This window comes from Leishmania mexicana, chromosome 17 (assembly GCF_000234665.1).
Source record: "Leishmania mexicana MHOM/GT/2001/U1103 complete genome, chromosome 17".
NCBI classification, from domain to species: domain Eukaryota; phylum Euglenozoa; class Kinetoplastea; order Trypanosomatida; family Trypanosomatidae; genus Leishmania; species Leishmania mexicana.
Window position 1 is genome coordinate 208,492 of NC_018321.1, and position 26,740 is coordinate 235,231.

General features: G+C 63.1%; 3 protein-coding genes across 3 annotated transcripts; all 3 read right to left on the reverse strand.

Moving 5' to 3' along the window:
- Positions 1–702: 702 nt before the first annotated feature.
- On the reverse strand, positions 703–5,472 carry LMXM_17_0450 (conserved hypothetical protein; the record flags this gene model as incomplete). The annotated part of the gene is made up of 1 exon (XM_003873858.1): positions 703–5,472. The coding sequence occupies one exon, from the start codon at positions 5,470–5,472 to the stop codon at positions 703–705; it is 4,770 nt and encodes a 1,589-aa protein (XP_003873907.1).
- A 1,502-nt stretch (positions 5,473–6,974) lies between these two features.
- On the reverse strand, positions 6,975–7,952 carry LMXM_17_0460 (conserved hypothetical protein; the record flags this gene model as incomplete). Its single annotated transcript, XM_003873859.1, has 1 exon — positions 6,975–7,952. One exon carries the CDS (start codon positions 7,950–7,952, stop codon positions 6,975–6,977), a length of 978 nt encoding a protein of 325 aa, XP_003873908.1.
- Positions 7,953–8,872: 920 nt separating this feature from the next.
- On the reverse strand, positions 8,873–19,516 carry LMXM_17_0470 (conserved hypothetical protein; the record flags this gene model as incomplete). Its single annotated transcript, XM_003873860.1, has 1 exon — positions 8,873–19,516. The coding sequence occupies one exon, from the start codon at positions 19,514–19,516 to the stop codon at positions 8,873–8,875; it is 10,644 nt and encodes a 3,547-aa protein (XP_003873909.1).
- Positions 19,517–26,740: the final 7,224 nt, after the last annotated feature.

The following is a 26,740-nucleotide window of genomic DNA, read 5'->3' on the forward strand; positions in this document are numbered from 1 at the left end:
CCAAAAGGCAGGGAGGGGTATATACTCCAGCGTCACACATGCATGTCGCACATGCCAGCGCCATGCTCGTGTATGGGAGAGGGGCGACAATGCATGTACCGAGCCGGAGCGTCGATGCCGGGCGAAGCAGATGCAAGAGAGAGGAGTGAGGGCTACCCCCCCCCCACCACCACCACCCCTGCAACTGCCACCGCCACTGCCACCTTATTAGAGGTGGACGTACCGCAGCGGTGTATGATGTCTGCTGCCCCTGCTGCCCTGATTTTTTTCCACGATCTCCTGCTTGGTGGTGCGAGAGGTGTGAAGACGAAGACGGAGGGCGACGATGCTGTGCCTTCGCAGCGAGTTACACTCGACTCGCGTTGTCTTTCGCTTGCCGCTACCTTCAAGTATGCGAAAAGACGTCATCACAGACGTCGACCCGTGCGCACGCGTGCACCACCATCACCACCCCGCGCCTCACCGAGGCATAATCCCCCTCCCCTCCGCCCCTGAAATCCTCCGTCTTCTGTCCATCACCGCTGCCTCAGTGCCCGTGGCGACGCGGTGGGGCTTTCCTGCTCGGTTAGCCATATCTCCCCCCTCCCTCTCCTCGCGGGTACGTGTTGATGCGTCAGTGGAAGGATGCGCAAAGTCGGGGAGCACCACACGGGCAACAACGCCCGCGGAGGCAAGCTGCTGTGACACACCCATCCGCCTCCGTCATGCTCCGCCTCGCTGCTTTAGCTCGTGCCAGCCCTGCTCCATCTGGCGAAGCAGTTGCTCGTGGCGTACCTCGTGCACGTGGAACCGACCGTCGACATTAGGCGAAGTGGGCGCAGCGAGCGAGCCCTGGCCGGAATCCGCGGCCTCCATTGCTCGTGAAGGCAACAACGCGCGGGCCGTCGGCTTAACCAGCAGCCTCTTTGCCACGGTGACGTACACGCGATGCGCGGCTTGAACTTGTCGCTCCAGCGAGCGCATCCGCCAAGACCGCAGTGGGTTCGAGGCGAAATCAGCTGCGGCAAGCTGGTGCTGAGATGCGACGGGGGCGCCACCGGCGTTGGAGAAGAGCGCCTCTTCCGCCCAACGCACACACCGCCACGCGCCATCCAGCACGGAGAGGGCCAGGGAGTCCCATGACAGCACGCGTGTCTGCCGACGGTGCGACAGCGCCGGCGATGGTGCAACCACTGGCACCTCAGCGAGCTTACTCTGCTGTGGAACCCGCTGCAGCACCGCTGCGGCAGCGGTGAAGTGGGAACGGCAGATGTACGCCTCCGCGACCTCCAGTAAGAAGCCGCGCGCCTCCAGAAGACGCACCGCCTCCTCAAACAGAATCTCCGTCTCCTCCGCGTCGTCACCGGGGCAGAAGGGAGAGAACGACACATCCGCGCTTTGCTGCGCCATTGGCGTCGCCGCAGTCAGGGATGTGGGAGCAGAGGCCGCTGCACCGGACGACTCAGCGCGGCGCTCCGCTGAGGGCTCGCCCGCGTTGAGGCGACGCGCACGCGCGTCAGCTGCGTCGCTGCGCCGCACTGATGCGCTCACTTCTTGATATGCGGTCCACCAATCCAGAAGCCAGCGCGCCGTGGCCTCGTTTCGCTCCAGTACCCCTTGTCGCAGCAGCTCCTGCACACGACGTGCAGCGCTACAGACGGATGGCGATTGGGAAGACACAAACGGACTCGCTAGAGTGTCGCCCACGTCGCAAAGAACGATCTCGAGAAGCAAGTGCTGGAGTGGCGGCTCCACTGGAATGGCGGCGCTGTGCAGGAGCCGCACATAATCGCAGAGGAGTCCTTCGAGTTGGCGCCGCCTCTGCGGCTGTTGCTGCTGCTGGGGGTGGCATGGTAAAGATGATTGAAGGGCTGCCCAAGTAGGAGCAAACACCTTCTGTAAAATGAGCTGCTGCAGCTCGGCGGAGCTGATGAGGAGCCCACCAGATGCCTCAGAGCTGGCTGCACGCGCAACATCCGCGCCGCCAACCCCTCCTGCGAGGGCCAAAGAGCGCTCTCGCTCCACCGCGACGCAGCGGGCGGAAAACGCGGTTTCGAGCGTGAGGTTCTCCAGCATGCACGTCCATAGAGCGTACAACTGCTTGCCTGCGACGACCGGTGTCGATGTTGTGGCCATGCACAGAAGATGTCGCAACGCATCCACCTTTGAGTACTCAGCTGGGTCCGTCTGGGACACTCCAACACCGTTGCAGTCGCCATCATCGCCCTCCAGCCCCACTGCCTGGCCGGTGAGCTCACCTAGAAGGCCGACAAGAGCGTGCGTGCTGCTGGTGCTGCGGCCGTTGGCCGAGCGAGCCGGAAACACTTGATGGCGCCGACACAGGAAGCTCACATAGGAGCGGACAAGCCCAGCCGCTGCTTCGCCATTCAAGGCGTTTACATCGAGGCCTTGCTCCTGCTGCAGCGAGGAAGGATCCTGGCCGGCGTGGTTGCTCTCGCGGCTGAAGTCCACAAGCAGACGCCACACCGCCACCCGCGCGGCGTCTACACGGCACACGCGCAGCGTTCCGTCCGATGCCTTCATCACCAGTGGTAGCCGCGGGCCCCCCAGCCACTGATAGTCGCTGTAGACGATCGGCTCACTGGCCCTCGGTGCATCTCCACTGCTGCCTGCGCCTCCCTCCTCAGAACCCTCCACTGCTGCAGCGGCACCGCAGCAGTACAGCGGATACATCAACGGTACGGCAGATGCGGCAGCGGCAGCGGTGGTGGTAGGATCCGACGCGCTCATCGCCAGCATTGAGCTGCTCAACACGGACAGCATAGATCTGAAGTCGGCCGATGGAGCTTGGTGCTCCAATCCCACTTTCCTACGATGCGAACGGTCACGCTGCTGCTGGTGCTCACCCGCGAGTGAGTCGGCGGTGGCGGCCTGCGCAGCGCTAGAGGCGGCAGTTGGCGGATGGGGCGCTGTTGGTGACGGTAGCAGCAGTGAGCGTGACGTTGCTGCTGAGGCGTCATCGACGTCGTCAGTGATGCTGCTGTCGCTGCGGTGGTGCGGCCATGAGAACTGGAAGCGGCCAAAGCCACTGTTTGCCACCCCATGCGAAGCCGAAGTCGCACCCCCTCCAGCTCCCAACGAAGGATCCGGTTCAGAAGAATAGTGCGCTGAGTCAGCGGCGTTGTTTGCGGCGCTGGCAGTGGTAGGCTTATGCGCCCGCACCCCCGCGCCAACGGGGTCTGAGTTCACCGCCTTCCATACATGGCTCCGTGCCGGCGTGCTCCTCCTTACGTTACGAGAAGCGGTAGCGGCGCCCATGCGAGACACGCTGCCGCCGCCGCAATCTGCCAGGTCGTACACAGCCGACCGTGCCGTGTCCGGGGAGTGTATCACGATGAGGTTGTCAACCACTTGTACACAGAAGGGGACTGAACGCGGCGGCTGCGGCAACGGCGCGCCAAGGGCGTCAGCTCCTACGGCATCCGGCAACAGGTCTTGCATAGACGCTTGAAAGTCGCGAGACGGATGCGAGATTACTGCAGTCAAGGACAGCCGCACAGCATGAACAAAGAAGCCGCCACACACCTTGGGCGGCGGCGCAGAGGCGGTGGCGAACGATGCCGCCGCCGTGAGCCGGCTCAAGAGTGAGTCGCTATGCGCTGCTTCAGCGACCGACGCTGACGCGCCAGCACCGGCGACTCCGCTGCTCAGTGCCCTCTCCGTCTGCGACATACCGGGCAAGGGTTGGCATCCGTGCTCTTTGTAGGGAACGTGCATGTACAAGCTCATCATCGGGTCCTGTCGACCGCCCACGGTGCCGCGGCCGGAGGACACATGGTATACAAAAGACTGCCCATAGATCGTCAACACGCCCAGCAGCGAGGAGAGCTGCTGCGACGCCTGCGGGCACCGGAGAAGCGGCAGCAGCAGCTCCGGCAAAGAAGCGGCGGCAGTGCCGTGTCCTCCGGTGCAGTCCATATGGAGGGTAGCGCACAGGCTCTCTGGTAATGTCAACTCGGTCAACGTGCGCAGCTCCAGTGGCGCAGAGCTTGCCTCAGCTGCCCTGCTGGACTTTGCTCTCGGCTCGCTGTCCACAGAAGACGCCTTTCGCCCCACATACACCTTGATCGGCTTCACCACCGACGGGCGAGCGTGGTTAAGGCTCAGCAGCACACGACTTCGTGCATCGTAGGTGCACCAGTCCGAGCGCGTGACGTAGCGCTGCAGCACGCGTATGGACACCATCGCGGCCTCATCGCACACGCCGCCGGTGGTAGCAGAAGACGCCATGCATGATGAAGGGGTCATTGAAGCCGCTGTCGCCGCACTCAGCGGAGAAACAGGCAGGATGCGCACCGTCTCTCGCTCAATGTGTCCGTCCTCATGCGTGCCACTACCCCCACACGAGAGCAGAGCTGAGGGCTTCATGGACGCTTGCGGGGGCTGAGGCGGCTGAGGTGCGAGTGCGGGGTTGGCCCGGCAGCGCACCTGTATAAGATCGACAGCGATCGAGGAGGCACAAAGGAGGTGGTGGTCAACGTACGCTGCCGCTGACGTCGACGAGGCAGCAGCCGGAGCGTTGTCGCTGTCGCACCAGCAGAAGAACTGCACCGGATACCACGCTTCGCGGAAGCGCAGCGTGTTGGGGGAGCATACAAACTTCGCGAGTGGGCGCGCGAGCGGAACCGCAGATGCCGCTATGTAGTCCACACCTTCAGGCAGCACGGGGCACTCCATGATGTAGACTGCCATGACCGGCGGAGGCGCGGTGAGTGTGCCGTAACCAGAGACAGTCAACGGCCCCGCTGTCAGCCCTGGTGTCTCGTGGCGGTCGGCCGAAGAAGCAGAGGGCCACAGTGCCGCTGGTGGCGGTAGCGGCACAGCCATCAGCACCGACGCCGAGCGGCGAAGCTCTTCGGGCGGCATGGGCAGACGCCGCGGTAGGCAGAGCCCGCTGGTGGATGCTGTGGTGCAGCAGGAGGCAGAGAGAGGGGACATCCACACCTGTGAAGGATTTGCCATGCGTAGGCACGCCGCAGCCGCTTCGGCATTGGCTGTGGGCGTCGAAGACTGAGGTGCTGGTGGAGCGTGGGGAGAAGGCAAGCAGAGACGTGTACCACGCGCATGCGGCGGGCAGTTTCGATAGTTTATCGCAGTAGGCGATGCTGCGTCTTGGGCTAAACGAGCGGCGTCGCCATGAGGAGCCTCGATACTGTCTTTCTCGGACTTCGACGGTCCTTCCAAGCCAGCTGTCGCTGCTGCAGCAGCGCTCCAAGTTAACGGGACACATAGGGTGATGCTGTCCTCGCAGACGAGGATGACGTCCTCGGCGACGTCGTCGAGGTGCATCGCACGCACGCGAAACGACGGCGATGCAGACGGCGCCGCCGCCGGTGTTGCCGCTGTGGTGGTGAGCGGAGAGGTGGCGAGGGAGAGTCCCAGCGGTTTGACTGAGGACGGCAGCGGCTCGCTCAGGTAAATGAGCGAGGAGGCGTCGGCATCGCCATCAGCGTAGCTGTACTCGGCCGACATGAGGGTCGATATAGCTCTTCAAGCTGCACAACGAGTGTCCCTGTGCGAGTCAAGGAGCACCGTGACTGCGGAAACAGCGTCAATGAGGGTAGGCGAGGGGGGTCGAGAGGGAAGGGGGGCTGTTGCTAGGCATCCAGGCGGGCACAGTGATCAGATTGGTGAAGCAACACAGAACAGAGACAGCGAAGTGATGAAGCTGAAGGGAAGAGGCAGGGATCTGCACTGCGTGTTCGCACAGCAGAGGGCAGACGGATGTGTCTGCCTGGTGTGCACGCACGAAGACGTAAAACAGCACCTTAGCCGCTATAGGAAAGTGAAAGCGTTGATGATGATGGCGGCGGCATTGGGCAGTGATGGGGCTCGTTCACGTGAGAGAGCGACAGAGACAGAGAGAGATGCAGACCGACCGTGGAGGGTGATAAGACGCGAGCCAAGACACGGGAGTGGCAGGAATGGTGAGCAGAGTCCAGCAGAGGGAAGGGGGGGGCTCTTCACGTGCGGTGGAGCAAGGTGAAGCGCAAGTGCGCCAGAGAGGGAGGGCAAGTCCCTCGCTGCGTACAAGCGCGCTTCATGGAACGTGTCCCGGCCGTTTCACTGAGCAACGCACTCCAACAGAAGCAGCCGTGCTTCTGTTTCCCCGCCGTTACCTCGTCATTTTGTGTCGTCTTCGCCCCTCTCCCCTCTCCCCTCCACCCTTTGTGTGACGTCCACGCGCTGTCTGCCTATGTCCCCTTCATCGCTGCTGGCGGAGTCGCCCGAGTTTCGAAAGCGTGCGAGGCCCCTACACGGACAGCCACACACACACACAGAGAAGCAAGGAGATAGATAGAAGGGGGAGGGAGGGGGTAGGGGGCTTATCTCAACTTACATGTAAGGGCGAGGTACCCCGCCACATAGCCACACGGAGGGATGCGCAGGTCCACGCTGCGGCTCCCCCCCCCCTTCCTCTCGCCGAACAGACTCCGTGTCCCGCCTTTTCCCCCTACTCCGTCTGTGATTGTCCACTCGATTTACGTATCATCGCCTTAAGAGCACAAACACACACGCGCACACACGCGCTAACGGAGTGGCGGCCGAGAAACAAGAAAAAGAGCGCCACCACACAAATGGAGAGGTGCAGAAGACAGCGACGTGCGAAGGGAGGGCGCCCGTGGCTGCTGGAGCTGAGCCGCCTCCGCCCCCCGCCCCCCCCCCACCACCACCGGAGGGAGGACGGAAGGCGCTACCTTCGCTCGCTCTGTGAAACGAGCCCACCCTCACCCACTTCGTCCGCCTTCTCGTGCACTATCCACGCACGCACGGGCGCACGCCTGCGCGCTCTGTCGACGCCGCCCTCCTCCCCCCGTCCCTTCCACCATCAGCGAGAATACCGCAAAGGGTGAAGGCATCAAAACAGAGCACCGCAACCTCCGTGCCATCACCAACACCATCAGCACGCACGCGACACACGTGCAAGGCGCAAAACGACCTTGCAAAAGCGCTCCGCCACGCTATTCATAAACTTAGTAGCCCAACTCACGACGCAGGAAGCCCTTCGGGCTGGTCAGCCACGCCATATCGTAGCTCCGGTACGCCATGATTGAGTAGAGGAACAGCATGCACAGCGACGCCGGGGCGAGCATCGTGTGTAACAGCACATCCAGTGCCACGGAGACGAAGAAAACGCTCGTCAGCATCGGGAAGGCGGCGTAGAAGCGGCCGAGTACGTAAAAGCCGCAGAGCAGCAGGAAAACGTGAAAGCCGCTCGGGGTACGCCACTTAACCCAACTCCAGTACCGCGGCATCTCGTCCACGTTGCGCGCCATCCACTCGGGTAGGAACTTGTAGTAGAAGTACTGCGTGTCGGAGACGAGGTTGCGGTAGCGCCGGTCCAGCGTCGGACTCTTCGTAATCAGCTCGTATGCCTTGTTGATCTGGTTGAGGCGCGGGATGTCGCCGGCGCCATCGGCCGCCATGTCAGGGTGAACCTGCTTCATGAGTTCGTGGTAGCGCAGGCGGATCGTCTGCGTCGACGCACCGGGCTTCAGGCCCAGCACCTCCCATGGGTTGTACCCGCTTACATGGGTGCTGACGGCTTCCTTGTTCGCGTCCTCGGCAGTTGCCGCGTGCCCGTGCGTGCGGCGACGCTGCTCACGATGGAGCTCCTCCTCCGTGGGCTTTGCGGCGCCGCGCGGTGAGTCGATGTCGGCGGAGACGGTGCCGTAGCCTGGGCCCCCGCTGGACTGCCAGCGGCGAGCTGTTGCCCACGCAGAAGAGCTGCCGTTGGTGGACGCGCACAGCGGCGCCAGCGTCGCTGCACGCAGCAGCGCAAGCGAAGACGTTGGCTGGTAGGACGAAGATAGAGCAGCCGATGGAGGTGAGCGGCAGCATCGACTGGAAAAGCTGGCGGTGATACCCGCCGTCGCCGCCCGCGGTGCGCAGCCCCCGCGGTGAAGAAGCGCCGAGGCCAACGTCGACGCCGCGGTAGCTCGGAGCAGCATTGAAGGCGTAGAGGCAGTCGAGACCCCGAATAAGAAAAAATTGCGCACACGAGCACAGGGAGGAGGGGCGGGGCGGGCGGGGAGGCGCTGCAACGCGTGAGTGTGTGTGTGCGCGTGTGCATCGATGTTGTTTGAGTGGGGGGTGGGGGTGGTGCGCAGAGAAGGATGCGCCGTTGAAGAGCAAAAGAGCGACAAGGTCAGACCGAAGGGAGGCGATGGTGGCGAGACGAGGGACGCAAGACCCATGCATGGGGGAGGGGGGAGACGTGCAGACCTGGTGTCGCTACCATGACGACTCTGACCGTGGCCGCCCCATCACTCCCGCCTACCAGCAGTGAGGAGTAGGGGAAGAGGAGGGGGCGGCGCTAGAGGTCCGTAAGCGATACGTTGAGAAAGATGGGAAGCGATGCCGGCGGTCTTCTGCCGCAGCGAGGAGGACGGCGAGCAGGTCCCGGATGCGTCACGCACCTCTTCGCCAAGCGACCACCTCCCTCTCTTCGCCTCGACGAGGTCGATGGCAACCGAGAGACGGTATAAGCGCCTCAGGAGAGCGCAGTGGGGACGACGCGTGGGCAAGTATGCTGACCTGCGCACACGCCGACACAAGCACGCGCCACTTCTGCGAAACATGCGTTCCTTTTTTGCCGTCAACACCTTTAGTCTGTCCTTGTGTACGCTCTCGCTCTCTGTCTGAGCACCAGAGGGGGAGAGAGGAGCTGCTTATAGGCCTGGAAGTCGAGCGGGCATCCGCATCACAGGCGATTATGTCGGAGCAAGACATCCCATCCATCCACGCACCTCTCGCAGGGCGCGCATCGACACACACGCAGGAGAGAAACGCACGCCCAGGGTACAGCCGCCATCTTCGTCGCCGCATCGGCACGTACCCCTTCCCGCGCCTGTCCTTCCCCGCCCTCCGCTCACATGAGGTAATGCGTGTAGACAACCGAGGCGACAAACACTAGAACAAGCTCAGCACGGCGGCTATAGTACAGAGAGAGACACCACACCGCCATCGAGAACCCCAGCCACACCATCGGTGGCCCGTACGCGTGAACAAAGAAAAAGGACAGGAAAGCCATGATGGTGAAGGCCACGTGAGCGCGGCGCTGGTCCTCCAGGAGGGAGTCCGACAGCGCGGAAGCAGTGCCCGGCGGCGCCACAACGACGACGATGCCGAGCAAGGGCAGAAGCTCATGCACGAGGAAGGCCATAAAGACATGGTAGACCAGCACCGCAGGCGACACCGGCGACGGTGCCGCTTCGCTGCCTGCATCCCTTGCCGTGCTGCCAGCGCCTATGCGCTCGCCGCCGCGTCCGAACAGCCGTCGCATCCACGAGGCAGATGGCACGACCACTCTTGGCGCCTCCACTGTCAGGAGAGCATCGGTGATGGAGACGATCATGCACGACGCTGCGCTGTCGCCAACCTCGCTTGCCCCGTTTGTGCACACCTTCAAGAACACGGACGCATTCACGACCAGCTGCCCACCAGCGTAGCGGTCGTCTCGGTGGTACTCGAGCGTCGTCTGGGCATGTCGGCGGCGTCGCAGCGTGTCAGCGGCGAGCTGCGTGTAAGCCGCATCTACGGCCGTCTGGTTCACGCTGAGGACAAGCGGAGCAGCGAGCGTCGTCTGCCCAGCACTGGCGCCGACGCGGCGAGTGTGCGCGTGGTTCTGCCGCAGCACATCGGCCAGCTCAGCCGGGGTACTCGAAAGCAGCACCATCGGTCGCTGCGCCGCCGGCAGTGCCTCGCCATCGACGCCGCGAACGCGATACAGAACGACATCCATGACAATGGAGAGCGCTGCACCATCGCTGCTGCCGCTGAGCTGCAAGGCAAGGCGTTCAAGCGCGCGGTGGGCGGCGGCGGGGCAGAGCCAGTCGAACTGCCAGCGCCGCGGCACACGCGTGACGCTGTCCCACGGTAGAAGGAGCGGACGGGTGTAGGCTTCGCCGGTCCAGCTGACAAGTGCCATGGTCGCCTCGCTCGCAGGCGTGCCGCTGATTGCGGTGCTAGCCGCCGACACCATTGCGGATATCGTGTCCGTAGCAGCAGAGGCAGTACCAGAGCGAGGCGATGCAGTCCACATGCCCGTCAGATCGCCCGCCACATAAAAGGTGGTGTCGGCCAGTAGGCACCCCCTGCACTCGGTGGCGATGCCGGGAACGGCAAAGAGGATCTCCTCGACTTTGCAGAACTCCCGCACGGCGGGAAAGGCGCTCGAAAACGTTGCGGCGGTCGCCCTGCCACTGCCGGTTGCCGGCGCCGTCGCGGCACCGGCGCTACCGCCAGTCGATCGATGATTTGATGCACCTCGCCGCACCTGGGCCGCGTGCAGCTTGCTGTATTCCTCGGCCTCCGCAGCTCCCGCGTCACGCGGATGTCCGCTGAGCCACCCACCATCACGATGAGCTCGACGCGAAGTCGCCGCTTCGGGGTTGGCAGAGAGTGGCGGCATCGTTATGCCGGCGAAGGTGTCGTTGTAGCGGTACACAAAACGGTGCTCCTGCAGGACGGCTGGATTGCTTAGCAGCTCCGAGAAGAGGTAGTTGATAAAGTGTGATCGGTACACCCCACCCCCCTTCATGTACAGGTGATGGCTGCTGTCGAGGCTGTGATGCTCCACAACGCTGAAACTGTTGACAAGCGCCACGTTCGGTGGGGCTCGATGTCGCGGCAAGTCTGCCTGGCGCTGGTGATCATCGAGAACAATAGTGCCGTCATCGGCGGCAGTTTTCCCAAAGATGTCGGCACTGGGGCCGCCCTCGCCGACCGCTGGTGTCCATGTGTCGCCAATAAGCTCGATCCCGAGCTGGAAACCATAGCGTCGGAGATCCGCCTCACACAAGAGGAGCGGGCGAGCCGGGGTCGGGTCGAAGGACGGTCCAGTCGGCTGCGCCATCTCGGGCGCCGCCGCCGTCGCCGCAGGGTCGGGTTTCGATGATCCAGCAGTGCTACCGCCGCCACCCCACCACCTGCCGCTCTCCCCCTTGCGACGCCCGCTGCCGGCTCCGCCTTGGGCGGCTGCGTCAGGCAGCGTCATAGCAGCAGAGGAGCGCAAGTGCAGCCGCGCCAACGTTGGGCGGACCTCCACAACAAAGCTCGCGTCGGTGGAGGTGGCTGCGACACTCGTGGGCAGCTTGCGCCCGGGCATCCACTGCCACACCGACGCGTTTGACGCGCCGCTGCCCGCTGTTCGCGACGACGGCGTCAGAAAGCTATCAGGGTAAATCGCATCACGCACGGTCACGCGCAAGTAACGCGGGAGCTGCAGACGCCGCAGCAGTGCGTCGCTGTTCTGGTGCTCGTTGTACTCCTCTGGGGTTAGCATCTTAAAGGCCGGGCATGCGCGCAGCTGCAGATATAGCCGCTTGCGAGACCCGGCTTCCACCGCGGCCTTCAGGCCTCGCCGCATCTGCTCAATACACGCGGTGAGCCCCACATCGGGGTGATTCGGCGCACCGTGCTCTGCTTTTGCCAAGGCAGGATTCGGGATCTCCTCCAGCTTCACCGCGTCGGCCGAAAAAGCGGTCTGGGCAAAGTTGGCCCCAGTAAGCTCGAACGTCAGCACCGGCATGCCACCCTCCACCTCGCATTGCTTCACCACCGGCGGGTACGCCGACAGCACCGGTGCCATGTCGCGCACCTCCACACGGCCGAGCGGCACGAGTGAATGCGGGTTCCTCACAGTCGGCTGCACCGTCGGACCAGTGATGACAGGCGGTGGATCGATGGCGGTGCCGCATAGAACATCCTTGTGCAGTGCTGTTCGCAGGTAGACGTCATAAGGAACGGCAAAGGACTCCTTGAGTGGCAGACGTATGCGCAGCACCGCCACCTCGCTGCCCCGCGCGACACCTTGGTAGGCCCGAAGTGCCTTCTCGAGCCGCTCTGCCGGTGACATGTGCGACGGCGCGTTCTGCAGCTCGCGCTGGTGCTGCTGCTGTCGTGTCGCCTCCGCTAGTGCGGCCTCCTCCGCCTCCCGCCGCGCCTTCCTCGTCGCCTCGATCGCGCGCAGCTGCGTCGACGTCACACGGCGGCGGCTCAAGGCGTGCTGCAGATCGGCCGGCAGCCCAGTGACGTCAATGCCGTCGGCGGTCCACTTCCATTGGCGGCGAATGCGCTCCACCTGTCGCTCCATTTCGGCAAGTGATATGTACTGCTGCCGCTGGTGTAAAGGCGACGCCCCTTGGCGCAGTGCAGTGCCTTGTCGCCCTCTTTGCGCGCGCCTGGAGTGCCAGCCGCCGCTAGCAGACGGAGAAGCCGATGCTGCTGCTGTGGAGCCGTCGCCGTGCGCCTCGGAGATGAGGTGATCCAGCGAGCCGAAGAGCACGTCGCATGGCACAGTGGCGTCACGCACGGCGAAGGCGTAGTCTAGCCACTCCTGCGCCGTGCGGTCGACGCGGCCGTCGGGGCGGTTCGTCTCGGTCCAGTACTGCAGCACGTCGGCACCGCGCACGGTGCCGTCTACACACTTGTGGAGCAAGCTGTGGTGCGGACCCCCCGTCGTCGGCGCAGGTCTGCTCCTGCTGGAGGTCGTGTCGGCTTGACCTTGGCTGGCGTCATGCGCCTCTTCACCGGGCACGGTCGCCATCCCTGGCCTCCACGCCGCATTCAGCGCCGTTGCCGCAGACGCAGAGACGATGAAGCCGCCAAGTTGGCTCGGGTGGCTAAGGTCAAGCCGCAGCAGCACTGTGGCCTCTGACGCCTGCTTCGGTGAGTCCTGCGCCGGCATGCCAAAGGTCTCAGTTCGGCCGCTAATGTTCACCTCGTACGTCACTTCATCCTGCACCCCGCGCAACCCCACCATCGGCCGCATCGTCGCGTTGGCGCGCCGCAGTGTCGCCGGTTGGAGCACCGGCAGATAGCGAATACCCCATACGCCGCCCTCGTCGCTGCCGTCGTCTCCCTCCCCACTGCCATCACGGCCCAGCAACGTAGAAGCAAAGGTAAAAGCCGCATCGCCCAAGGTGTGCGGCAGCCCAAGCTGAAACAGCTGCGAGAGGCCAAAGCGCGATGTCGCAGCGTCGGCGCCGTCCTGCCCGCTCCCCCTCTTTCTCCCGCGTCCGGCGCTAGTGCCGGCGGCGACACCCGCCTCAGTGCCCGGCGCGCCATCGATGATGCGGGTGGAGATGAAGTCGCCGTGGAAGGGGCACACACCAATGGCATGCATTGCACCACCTGCAACACTGCCGTCTCCCACCCGATCCGCGTACATGCCGGAGGCCACAACCAACGTCGGTGTGGACGGCGAAGAAGGCCGCGGCACTGCCACGAACAGCGGTTGCGACACCTCGCGCGCTGACAGGTGACGGCCTGCCTTGACTGTGAATGATATGCACCGACCTGGCAAGGAGGCAGTACTCGCTGAGGTATAGGATGGGTTGAACCACTGTGTCGTCGGTGACACCCACCACGGCGTCGCGCACCGCCCACCGCTGAGCCGCTCCACCTCGCGCGCACCGCGCTTGACGGTGTCCTCCAGCGCCACAGGGTCGATAAGGCGCACCTGGCTCTGCCAAAACTGCACGTCTTCGCGAGACGACTGTGACTGCCGCTTCGTCTGCGGAGGCAGCACAGGGGGTTTTCGCGAGCTCCCCTTCAAACCGTCCTGTTCCCTTGTCGGTGCTCCCTCCGTGTGCAAGCACAGCGTGATGCGCCCCTCGCCGGTGTAGCCGTCGCACTCATGGTCCATGGAGGTTGCTGCGGTCAGGTAGGCGGAGACGCGCTCCACCTCGTAGTGGCCCTTCAACGTGCACGTATGCCCCTCCATCCGACCAAAGATGCTGCGAGACGGCACGAGGTCGTAGTGGAGGTACACCGTGCCAACAGGGAGCTGTTCCAGCACGAGCACCCCACTACCAGGGCGAGGATGCAGACCAAAGTAGGTGTGGAACGCCGCATGCGCGGCGCTGTCCGCGGTAGAGCCGTCGGAGGGGGAAAAAAAGGCCGCCGCTTCGCCGTTGCTGTAGTTGTGGATGCTGTGCAGACTCATGCGCGCCCGTGTCACCCCATCCACAGCCGCAGTCGCACCGGGGCCCGTCATCTCCGCCTCCAAGCGCCAGTTCTGTGTCGAGGACGTCGTCAGGATCGTCGCGCGATCAGCCAGAGTCACAAGGCGACGTGAAGGCAAATTCTCTGTCAGGACAAACACCTCCACTGTGTCGTAGTCGACGAGGCCGAGATGCTGCGCCTCGGATGCCCCTGACGCCGCGTGCTCGCTCGCGCCAACACCGCTCACGTGCTCACCTGAGGCGGTCGAAGATGACAGTGGGAAGGCGGCATCCGCGGATAACGGGCGAAGCCGGTAGACGGCCCAGCGCACTGTCACGACGCCGAACGGCAGGCCACGCACTAGCGTCTCCGCCTGCGTGCCGCGATCGAAGTGAATTCCCGTAAAGTTTGCGTCCGCCGTCCACGTCGTTTTCTCATCCGTCGCCAGCGACACCACCTCCCACTGGCCAACAAACTCATGTGCGATCTCGCGCGGGATGGGCACAGCCTGCAGTGCCGCGGTGTCGCCGCACACGTACAACTCCTTCTCCACCACCTGCGCGTGGAACACGTCGAGCATCTCCGTAAGAACCACCGGCGGGCACGCGGTCGGGTTCTCAGGATCCGGCAGAGAGTGCGTGATCGTGTAGAGCCCTGGCGTATGCAGCCCCTTGATGAGAGCCGTCGAGCCGCCTCTGCCGCGGGCCACGGCGGCCGGGTGAAGGGGCAGCGGCTGAAACTCGACGCTGTCCATGAGCACCTGCGACCCGACGGTGATGGAAGCGGCCGGGACAACGCTCGTGACAGCCCACCGCGCCACGACCGGGTCTGATGGGGCGTCCACGTGCAGGACGGCGCTCTTGCCGACAATGCGCCGCGCCCTGGCGAAGGGATACGTGTTGACAGGTGCAGTGTAAAGCTTTTCCATGGTGATGATGACAGGCAGTGCAGCGGCGGCCTGCTGCCGTGCCGCGTCGCTTCTACTCGATGTACCGGCGCTGCTGCTAGTGCGGCTCGGCCGAGACTTTGGCGTTGCCGACGCCGGCGGCGGCACCACCTGCAGCGAACCGGCTGCGTTGTGACTGAGCACGACAAGGGCCGTGGCCGGTAGCGGACTCGGATACACACGCTTTACTAGAAACCAGTCACTCTGCTCTGTGTGTGTGATGTGGTTAGCGACGGTCAGCTGGCAGAGCGCCTCGCTGGCATGCGCCGGCGGCGCCGCCGCGGCCCTGCCGTAGCGCTCCGGAGTGTGATAAAAGACCGAGTGCGTCGGGTGGTGCTTCTCGACCGTCATGACCGCCGTGTCAGGGCACGCCCACGTGAGTTCGTAACCGTACACGGAGAACAGCTCTGGGTAGCGGGCGAAGGTGTACTGCGGGGCGCAGAAGGGCAAGACGGCTACGGCAGGGGGCAGCGGTGGCGGCAACACCGTGCCGTAGCGCTCGTCCTCGCGAACGACGCCGCGGGGGTTGACAGCGAGAACGGCAGCGGAGCCCGACTTCTCCACGCACATGTCACGCCGCACAAACTCATGCTTCTCAGCCTCTACTTCGGCGCTCAGCCCCGCAGGCGAGCCCCGCACGACGTAGTCCATCAAGAACAGCGATGCGTTGCCCACGCCCTCGATTCGCAGCCGGCGCGTCTCTGCCTCGTGCACAAGTATGTATGTCCCTGCTAGCTTGGTGTCAAGCTGCTCATCGAGCTGGCGGCGGCGACGGCGGCGTGCTCGTTGCTCCGCCAGTTCGGCAGCACGCTCTGCCGGCGACGCGGACGCCTCACGTGAGTTGGACGCCTTGCCCGCGTGGTGCTCACTCCAGAACGATCCCTCGGCCTCTACAGTCTCGCTGTCGCTTGTGGCGGCGTCGACACCCAACTCCTCGGTGCCGGCACTGCCTATCGGCGTGTCCCCCTGTTCCTCCCGCACGCTCATCCCGTCCCGCCTGCGCAACACCATTGGCCCGTCATCGCCCGCCACGTAATCGTGCTGCGTGTTCCAGAGCTGGTGAGCAACCGCATCCTCAACAGGGCGCAGGTCCATCTCGAAGTAGTTCTGCTCACCTGTGTAGTCGAAGGAGTACCCAATGTCCGCTGCAAAGCCGGCAATGGGTATCACACGGCGATGGCGGCGGTGGCGACTGACGACCTCAGCCGCGTCCGCTGACGCAGATGCGGCACCTAGAGACGCCAAGACCGAGGCGTTGACGCGAGTGTAGGCGACCTCAGTCAGTGAGGGCAACGCAAACACATTCGCGTGCGGGTGCGAGATGCGCTGGTGATCGTCATTTTCGTGAAAGACGACGTCCGGTGGCCGCTGGCATCGCCGCAGCGAGTATGTCTTCTCCACTGCCGCGACGCGGTTGCGCACAGACCACACGACATCACAATGGTGGTACGCCTCCACACCGCACGCCATCAGCCCCGTCACAGGTTTCGATGCAGCAGCCACTGTCGTCAGGGCCAGCGGCCTCCCACCATCCACGGCGGTCGTGATGATCTGCGCCTCCTCCTGCTCCTCGACCGAGATAGTGCGCTCCACCAGGTACGGCGGGTGCCGCGCCGACACGCACGGAGGCACGCGCCATTCCGCTACCTCATCCTTAAGCACCTCACGCGGTGCCACGAGCAGCACGCACCCCTCCTCCGTGTAGATGGACGCAAACGCCGGCACTATGGGCGGGGGTGGGAGGGCAACCACGTAGATCTGGTACTCGACGTGCGTGTCAGGGCACTGCGACGTGTAGGCAAAGGAGTGCACCGCTCCGTCGATGACGGCGGTCAGCGACAGTGCTTCGCCAGTGTCCTGCGCGACAAACTCGAGAGTGCCGTTCGGCAGCATGCGTTGGACATTGGGTACGCTGTTCGTGTCCAGCACCGCTGTGAGCTGCTCATCCACTGACAGGATGCGCAGCGGGGGGCGCGAGCGCCAGTAGCCGGTGGGTGCGTTGTCGCTCAAAACATCTGCGCCGCTGCTGCCGCCGCCACGGGGAGCACTTTGGCGCTGCTGCAGAGCTGCGGGAGACGTTGAAGAAGCTGCGAGCGGCGATGTGGCGTCTGCGAGGGCACGTGGAGCCGACACCACCCAGCGACGTGCATGCATAGGCAGCTCCACAGCAACCACGCGCGGGTAGCTCGCCAGACGGTGTACCACCAGTAGCGGGCGAGAATAGACCTCTACAATGAACAGTCCAGAGGATGGCGCCTCGGCACTCGGAATCGCAGGGACGACTCTGGTGTAGAGTGGGTCCAGGTTGGCCGTACCGATCAGCCTCTCCTCGCGCACGGCAACTCGCGCCACCCACACCACCTCGTACACGCCACGATGACTCATGCGCACAGAGGCATGCACCTCGCTGACGTCCCGTTGCGCATCGGGGACCGCGACACACAAGGCCAGCGAGGCGGCGCCCGTGTCCTTCGCTGTCATCGACGTAGCCTGCAGGCTGCTGCGTGCTTCGCAGCGGTAGGACCCCTCGCGCGCTGCCTCTGCGAGCCGCCCTGGGCCGGCGAGCCACGTTGTATTTGGCACGGTAACCTCCAGCCTCGGCTCCACTCGCATTCGCATGAGCAGTTGCCGCAGAATCAGCGCCGACACGTCCTGATGCGCCCCGCACGCCGTCGTCGGCCCAGAGGTGGTGATGTGGGCCTGAACCGCCCACACTTCGCGCCTCTCCAGGACGACAGGGTCGCAGACATCATCGACGTCGCGCACAAGGTAGGCGACAAGGTTGCGGCCGAGGAAGAGAGGCACCGATGCGCTGCCGTCCTCGCCGTCCCCGTCGGTGTCGTCGGCTTTCCGAGCCGGCGCGGACGTTTTTGTGTACGGATTGGCCAGCACGCGAGTGGGATGCTGTGGCAGCGGCTGATCGCGCAACGGTGCGTTCTCCCAGTAGCCGTAGTAGGCCAAGGGCCGCTGGCGGCCGAGCACAGCGCCCCTGCTGCCACCACTCACCGAGCCGTGTCCAGCTCCACTGAACCACCCAGCACCGCTGGCCTTAGTGCTCGTACGATCAGCAGACTCCAACGATGACGTGGGGGAGGTGGAGTGTAGTGGGCAGTACGGGTCGAGGGCGGCCATCACGGCAGGATGTGCCATCGTGTGGTTAGTCAGTCGCATGGAGCGTCGAAACCCGAAGTGCGGCGCAGGGTGGACAGACGGCAGCGCCCATGTGCGGTTCAACGGCAGTCGAAGGACGAAATGGCCATGTGCCACGCGCTCAGTCGACGCGGTGGCGGCAGATAGCCAGGAGGAAGTCTCAGCAGCGCTGAAACCCACCGCAGGCTCACCCTGTCCCGGATCTTCGCCCAAAGCTCTGGCCCCGCGGGCGAGAAGAGGTGGACCGAGCGGCTGGCGCGAGATACGCACGGAGACTTCATAGCGCACGTTCGGCTCGACAGCAAAGAACGGACTAGAAGCAGAGCTGTGAAGGCGACTGTCTGTTGAGGTCGATACCGCAGAAGACCCAATGTCGCCGCCAGTGCTGCTAGCAGAGTAGTGTGGTACTGGCAACAGCCGTGAGTGCCGCAAGATGAGCGGACTGTACGTGGGGGGAGTTCTGGGACCGCTGCTGCAACCGCTATGATGTCTATCACTCCAAAGCCGATCCCCCAGTGGGGCGGCGCTGCCGGCCTCCTTGCCATCCGCGACTACGCTGCGCACCGTCCAAGTCACCAGCGAGGTGGGCGGCACTGGCGGGGTGACCTCGAAGGAAACAGCGAAAGCAATGGTGCCGTCCGCGCCACGGACCCTACGAATGTGCTGCGACGCAGAAAACGGCGGCCGCGCCGACTTACGCACATCGGCGCCGTCGGTGCTGTTTGACGATGATGGAACGCCGCAGTGAGAGCCAAGCCCTACGATGCTGATCGGTGGCAGCGCATCTCGCTGCAGGTGCAGCGGCGGCATTACAGTCAGCATGTGCGGGCACTTACATTTTAGAACGCGGCTCGTAATGTGCAGCTGCATGTCGGTGCTCGGCGCTAGCAGTGCCGTGCCCGCCGGCTCGCTGCTCTCCGCTTCCACCTTTACGGGTGTTGGCACAGCGCGAGCGTCGGTCCGCGCTGCAAATGCCGGATCAGCCGCGGCCGCCTCGTGGTTGGAGTCTAATCCACTCCTTCCGCCAGCAGAGAGCGATGGGGAAGATGCTATCAACTTGAGCAGCGCCACTGGGGAGAGAGCGCCTGTTGTCAGTACCAGCACATCACCATCTCCATCGTTGTCCTCTGCCACATCCGCGTCTGTCAGGACGTAGCTGGTGTTGTACACTCGCCGGCGGCCCCAAGTGTCGACGGCAAAGATCAGCGCCTGCGGGAACAGCTCCCGCTTCTCGGCTGCGCTTAGTACTTGGAACGGAGAGGCCCGCAGCAGCTCTTGAAGAAAAATGTCATACAGCTCCGCGCTCCGCAGCAGCGTGCCATCGAACCTGTACTGGCAGCACAGGCTGAGCTTCAGCGTCAGAGCAACCGGCAGTGAGAGACTGTGCGGCGTGAGCAACTCTCCTGCAGTGAAGGAGCCGCTGGCCCACGCCACGGACGAGCGGGGGCACGTAAAGTCCGTCGCGCACATGGACGCTGTCGCCTCAGTGCTCGCTGCATCCGTGATGCCTTCACCGGCTGATGCTCGATATTCGGCCTGCGCAGAGAGGCGTGCGCGGCGGCCCTCATCGCGTGCGTGCTGCACAGCCGCAGCGACCTCCTCGTCGGTCGGTATGGTCACGGCCACATCGCGGCGATCGCTGGTCACTGCTACAAATGTGTGTGGCGCCCCGAGCACCTGTTCGTTCAACTCCTTCAGACTTGCGTACACGTGGCTAGCGTCATCGCTACTCTGGGTGTTTTGAGCCTGCGAGGAGGACTGCTGAGGAGGAGCGGCGTGCGCTGGGAGAGGCCCCCACCTACTGCTGATACTGCCACTGCTCAAGAAGACATATATCAAGAGGCTGAGGAGCAGCGTCGGCAGACAACGTCGGCGCCGCACCGCCCTGCCGCCACCTGTCGAGGAGTGCGTTACAAGCATGCTAAGGCGCAAGGTCCGGAAAAGTTCAGGGAAGGAGAAGCACGCTGAGAGCAAAAGACCGCCCTGTGCGTGGTTGCGCGTGCGTGCGCAGAAGACACAGACACACGGATAGACGGCCGGATGCGGTCAGCAACAGAAGGCGATGCCGTGCAACAAACGTCGAAGAAACGGCACCAACACAGCAACCCACAGAGAGAACGGCTCTGACTGGGGCGCGCAGCGAAGAGCGTCGAGGAAACGGCGGACAGGATGGATGGAGGAGGGGTGGGTGGGTCGATGTGTACAGGGACACACACACAGAGATGATGATGATCTAAAGCATACGTAAGTAAGTGCGTGGAGGCGTAGTGGGGAAGGGGGGGTTCTTCACCTTTACGTGACGCCCTTCGACGCTTGACCGTTACCGTCGGGCCCCAAGACCGATTCGAGCGTGCGCGAAACCACGGGTTAACCTTTAGCGAAACGCCACGCGAGCCGGGAAGACTTCGGTACTCCTCCCCCCTCTCCTGCCACCCCTTATGGCCTCTGTTTGGCCGCCCTCCAACCAGCAGCCCTGGTCCTCGAGTGTGGAAGAGAGCGGAGGACGGTAAATCCGCCGCGTAGACGCAAGCCGCACAAGGCGCAAAAGGGGAACGGGGAGGGGGAGACGCGGAGACAGAGGCGTGGTGTCTCTGCCTGCGAGCACGTCTTGATCCCTGCGGTCCCTGGCGATGGTGCCGCTGTCGCTGGCCCTCTCTCCCTTCGTGTCTGTCGCACGTCTCTCTCCCTCTCTCCTTCTCTCCAGCTCTGTGGGTTATCTCCTCTTCCACCTGTTGCTACTATCTGTCTGGTATCGAGGGCGTTTAACTTGACGTCCTGTGAGGGTGACGGTGACGGCGATGGCGGTGTTGGCGGAGCGCGTCCACCGTGTTCGTGCGCGTGTATGCGTTTAGGAAGGCGAGGCGTCGTGCAACAGGAAGTGGTGGGGGAGTCGCATGAGGCAAGGGTTGCCGCGGGTGGCGGGGAGCACACACACACACACCCAACGCATAGCACAAGACATCAATGGCGATCAGCTGGGCAAGTGTTCGTGATGGAGGCACCGCCGCTCAGCAGAGTCAACGAGCGGCACGCAAAGAGCGCACGGAGAGCAAGAGTGACATGACTTTTTCTATTCCAATGTGAGCCCACTCCGCTGCCAGGCAACGCGCAGTCCACACCTCCGCCCTCCAGCCTCCCCGGCCCTGCCACAGGCCAGCCGTCGCGTGGCGCGACGCAGCCCTAGACACACGCCGGTACAGCAATGCGCCCGCTCCGCCACCGGCGCACGGCCTCGCCATCGAGCTCCACCCACACCCCACTCCGCAGGCCGCCTCACAGCCGCTCCCGCCATGCCGGCCACCGCCCCTCGTGCACCCTCCCCCCGCCTCGCGGTGGCGCAGGCTCCCTCCACCAGTGGGCAGCGAGGGCCGCGTGACAGATGCCTTCGAGCCACGCTGGCGCTCTGCTTGTCACGGCGGCGGCACAAGCGTGCTCGCGGTCGCAGGTCGCTCCGACGCCACGCCATCCACCACCTGGCCGCCGACACCAGTCGCCGTGCATCGCTCTGACCCCCGCACGTCGTCGGTGCTCGACCCTCGTCGCGGCCACGAGCGGCTCGGCATTTGGCTGGGGGTAGGGCAGGGGCGGGACTGCCTGGCTTTCTCTCGCACGGAGAGGAGAGTGGGGGTGTGCTGGGGCCCTGTGAGGCCATGCACTGGGCCGGTGTGGCCCCCTTCACCCCCCACCTCGCTCACCTCACCGTCTCACCGGGTCGTCATGCGTGGAGGGTATAGGGAGAAGCAGAGGAACACGCGATGGGCAGTCACGTGTGAGCGAGCGCCATCACACCAATGTACGATCACGCACACACACACACTAGGAAACAAGTGACTGCGCACATGTGTGGTCCACGCGGAGGAGGACGACAGCGGGAGCGAAAGCCCCGTGTCATCTGCGTTGCGTGCGCTGTCCGCACGAGCTCGCCGAAGCCGGGGCAGCGGGTGAGCGGTGATTTACGTAGTTGACGGAGAGGCAGCGCCAGTGACGATAAACAGGGATAGGGGTTTGTGGCAGAGGAGCAAGACAGGTCGCGAGTCGAGGATGTCGATGTAAAGGCGCAGGAGAGGGAAAGAGAGACGAGCACGCCGACGAAAGGACAACTCCTACGCGGCTCTTGCACCTTCACCCCTTCGATGCAGACCGTTTCACAGGCCCTCCCACTTACACGCATCCCTCGCGCTCCCGCCGCGCTGTCCTCTGACGGCTTGTCGATGGCCACCGCCGTCGCTGACGACCAGCTGCAGTCTATCACCACATCCCCACCTTCCAAGTTAGCCTCTCCTTACGCGCACGTGCATTCCGCTACTTTCTCCCGTCTCCGTGTGCTCTTCGTCTCCGCTGCTTCGCTCCTCCGTTGCTACGCGGTGTGGGCATGACAGGGCCTACCTGAACGTCACGTGATACACCCCTTGTTTACCAGCGTTGTCCCTCTCGCCTGCTGGTTGGCTGGACAGTGAAGAGAGCGAGCGCGCGAGGCGGAAGGAAAAAGAAACGTGAAGCGAGCGTATGACGTGTAGAAGGATGAGCGAAGATGGCGTCGGCGGAAGGGCGTGTCATAACGATGAGCGTGCGAGTGCGTCATCGAATTTTTGAGATGTGCGTTGATGCGTGGTGGTGGGGGGAGAGAAGCGAAGAAGGGCGCGCGTGCACGCGGATGCGCACAGGCGAACACACCAAAGAAAAGCGCGGCTAAGCCGCTCATCTACTTTTTCCACGTCGCTGCGTCTTGTGTGATGAGCTTGGCAGGTGCCTTGAGCAGTGCTGCTCAAGTCCCATTCGTTTGTGGGTGCATAGATAGCTATGCGTTTTCCCTGACCTGACGCGTCGCATGAACTCGCACGCGCCTACACAGCAGACATGCAGAAGCATGCACAAGCGGAGTATATGGGATGGGGAGAGAAGGAGGATGGTGACGATGCTGATGATGGTTCGAAAGATGACGATGGCAGTGAGCACAACGAGAGGAGACACCCGACATCAGCTTGCATGTCTCCAAAGTACATGTGCGTGCCCCATTGTGTGCGCGCCTTGTGAGCGGATGCGTGCAGTGCCCGCAAGAGAATCAATAAACTGAAAGAGGGAAGGAGTGGAGAAGCAATCGATGGTGGGATAATGACGAGCTGAGGTACGTGCGTGTACGTGTGCGTGTGTGTGTGTGTGTGTGTGGACCAGGAAGAGGTCCACCGCCAATGAGTACGAGTCCCAACGCCCAACGTAACGCATTGCACGCACACGGCGTCAGAAAAGCAAGCAGGCACACCTGCCCTCGCACACAAGCAACGAGCATGGGCCGGCCACCACTGGCGTTGGCCTCCCTCTGCATCGGTAGCATCTTCCGTTCTGGGCTTTTGTTTTGATGGTGGTGTTGGGCGTTGAAGATAAGAAACCAGGGAAAAGGACGGAAGAGTGAGAGAGTGAGAGGGAGGGGGGGAGCGTGCACGCGGCGGTAGGGAGGAAGCATAAGTCTGATGAACAGACGGAGGGAGATGAAAAGTGTCACCTCACAGACACAGAGAAAGGGTGAAAGTGACACATGACAACAACGACAGCATAGATGACGAAGACAATATAGAGAGAGAGAAGGGGGCGGGGTTGTGTGTGCGTGGGAGAGGGCGGGAGGGGCGGGCGAGCAAGGCGCCCTTGGACATACGTACACATGCACACGCAGGCACACAGACAGAGAGAGAGGCAGAGAGTAAAAAAGGCAACGCCCCGTGAAAAAAAAGGGAAGGAAAAGACGCACTTAACAGAGGAGAGAGAGGGGGAGGGAGCGGAAGGGGGGCGGAGGGCGGAGGACGTTCAACATCCGTAAACCATTCAAGAAACGTACACCAAGCACGGAAACGAGGCGGGACGAGACCCGCACGGCACACGCCATCAATGTGAGGTGTTGCTGGGGGGTTGGCTCGCCTCCCCCTTTTTTGTTTACTGGAGGTGTGGGCGTGTGTGCGTGTTACACCACTCTCTCGCCTCTTGCTGCTGACGCCATCCTCTCTGTCATCTCACCCCCCCACCGCCACCACCACTACCACTACCTTCCTCTTTCTCCTCTCCGGTACACCAAGGCAACATGTCGCGACCGTCCGCAAGGCATGCGTAGGTGCGTGCGTGTACTCCTCCTTATCCGTAGTTCACGTCCCCGAGTAAGCAAACGCTGTGCAGCCTAGCACCGATTCGTAGAACCGTTGTGTCGCCCCGCACACACGCACACACAGACAGACAGACAGACAGACATCGGCAGCAGCAGCAGCAGCAGCAGGAACCAAAGAGCACACAGACGATGGAAGGAGAGCAACAGTGGATAGCACGACAGAAAACAATTTTGAGTGCTCACGGAGCGAGCAACGAAAGGGAGCGAGAACTGCGGCTCCGAGAGAAAAAGCGAAAAGCAGCAAAGCACTTCCCCATCGAGTGGCTGGAGACACGTGCGTGTGTGAGTGTGTGTGTGTGTGTGTGTGTGTGTGTGTGTGTGCGCTGACGACGCCAAGCATCTGCGGAACAACGCGCTTGTGTGCATCCCCCGCAGTGGAGAGTAGGGATGGGAATGGGGTCGAAAGAGCCGGAGGAGAAGGCCGCGGTGGGCAGGCTGCGGCGATTTTGCGTATAGACAGCAGACACACACACACACAGCACAGGGAAACAGACACCCACGCACTCGCTGACGGGCGCTTCGGAACGAAATCAGGCAAGTGAAAATACAACCAAAAACGCTGCAGCAGCGCTCTCTTGGGACCATGCCTCGTGCTGGATGACACACACACACGTCCGCTCTTTCCCGTGAAGCGCGCGGTTGCGGGTGTGCGTGTGTGTGTGGGGGGGATGAATGGTGGGGGCAAGCCGACAGAGGCTCAAGCACGGTGAAAGAAAAATGAAAAATGAAAGCGAATGCCAATCGAAAATGGCCTGCAACGCACGCGCGCATCGGCGGCAACAGCACACCACAACGAAAAGAGTCGGTCTACATAGTGATGAGCAGCGCAGGAGCGAACACCCACAGTGAGAAGGAGAGAGGGAAAACAGAGAGAAAGACAAGCAACTAAGAGGCCAGGCGAGGGAAGCCGCCGGTGTAGGCGGAAGGCGACGGTCGAGGGGGAAGCGAGAGAGGAGAGTGAGGCAAGACCAGCAGTTTTCAGCACAAACCTTTACAGACAAAACCGCAAAAGAAACCGAAGCGAGCGAGAGACTGAGCGAGAGGTTGTATGTTTGGACCTCGGCCTGTGCCCTCGTCTCTGTGTGTGAGTGTGTGTGTGTGTGTGTGTGTGTGTGCATCTGGCGAGCGTGTCAACGACGTACACGTACGTGCCACAAATGTCCAAGCGATAATCAACAAGTACATAACAGCAACAGTCATCAAAGCACTACGAAGAAAATTAGCCAGCGAGCGAACACGGCAAGGGCGCATGACGGGGGGCCGCTCCCTCTCACGCAACGCGCTCACTCTGCCCCCTCCCCCGTCCTCCTCTTTGCCTCTCCACCACCTCGTTGGTCACCCTCCCTCTCTCGCTCGACTTCGCTCATGCATCGGTCCACTTTATTGGCCGTTCTTTTTTTTCGCGTGGCTAAAGCCTTCTCTCCGGCCCCTCATCATCCCTCACGCATATCGCCTCGCCATCGTCGGCACGCTCACTCCTTTACAGCTTCGGCCGAAGGGCGCATTTTGTGGGGGGCGGGGTGGCGCAGCATCGTGGTGGCGGTCCAACTGTGTGGCAGCGCGTCCGGTTGTCTCTCTCTCTCCGCGCACGCCGACAAAGCCTGTCACCTGCCCCCTCTCTGCTTCGTCTTACATCACTCCCAAGTGCACAGACTCGCCGCCTGTCGCCCCTTATTGACGTCCGTCAGCGCGCCTCTGCAGCCTCGTCTCCGCCTACGCGTCACGCCACCGCGGCCCACGTCGCTCGCGTTCTTCTCCCCGCCCCTCCGCCCTCGTTGCCATGAGACAGGAGGAGGCGGAGGTGGTGGCGGCGATGAAGGACACGACGGCACACGATAGCAAGGGAAGGAACAGCGGAGATGAGGTGCGAGTGATGTGGCGGAGTATGGTGTGGGTTGCCGTAGGAGACGGCAAGGGAGCAAGCGAGGCGAGGCAAGGTGCACAGCACGCTGCGGACATCCCCAGCGTGCACAGCAGCGAACATAAAAAAAGCAGAATAAGGCGCGGCACGGAGAGAAGTCGCACGATACTCGTTGGCCCACAAATGTAGCCCCGTGACTCCCATCTCTCTCTCTCCTCCTCCTCCCCGCCAACACTGCCTTGATAGGGTTGCGCGACGTCGTGCGAGACGAGCGAGAGACACTGCGAGGGATGTGGCACAGGCGTCTCTGCCGCTGTCTCGGTGCCTGTGCCCGTGCTCGCGTATATGCATGTCTCCTCTCGCTCTCTCACACTGGCACGGGGTCTTTGCACTTCTACACACGCTAGCGACACACCATGGCGAAGAGAAGGAGAGGTCTTCCCATGCGTGGCGACTTTCGGGGTCGGGCCCTACGTGAGGGCAGCCTCCTGCGTGAGTCCCGTACGGGGGGAGGAGGGGAGGAGGGGAGAGAGAACCAAGAAACCGGCACAAGTAAAAGCCCCATCACGAACCCAAGAAGAGATGCCCGCACGGCGCCCACACACTCCCCTCCCCTCCCCACACAGGATGGCGCGGTGTCTGAGCAGCCTCTGATCCTGTGAAGGGAGTAAAAGAGGGGTTG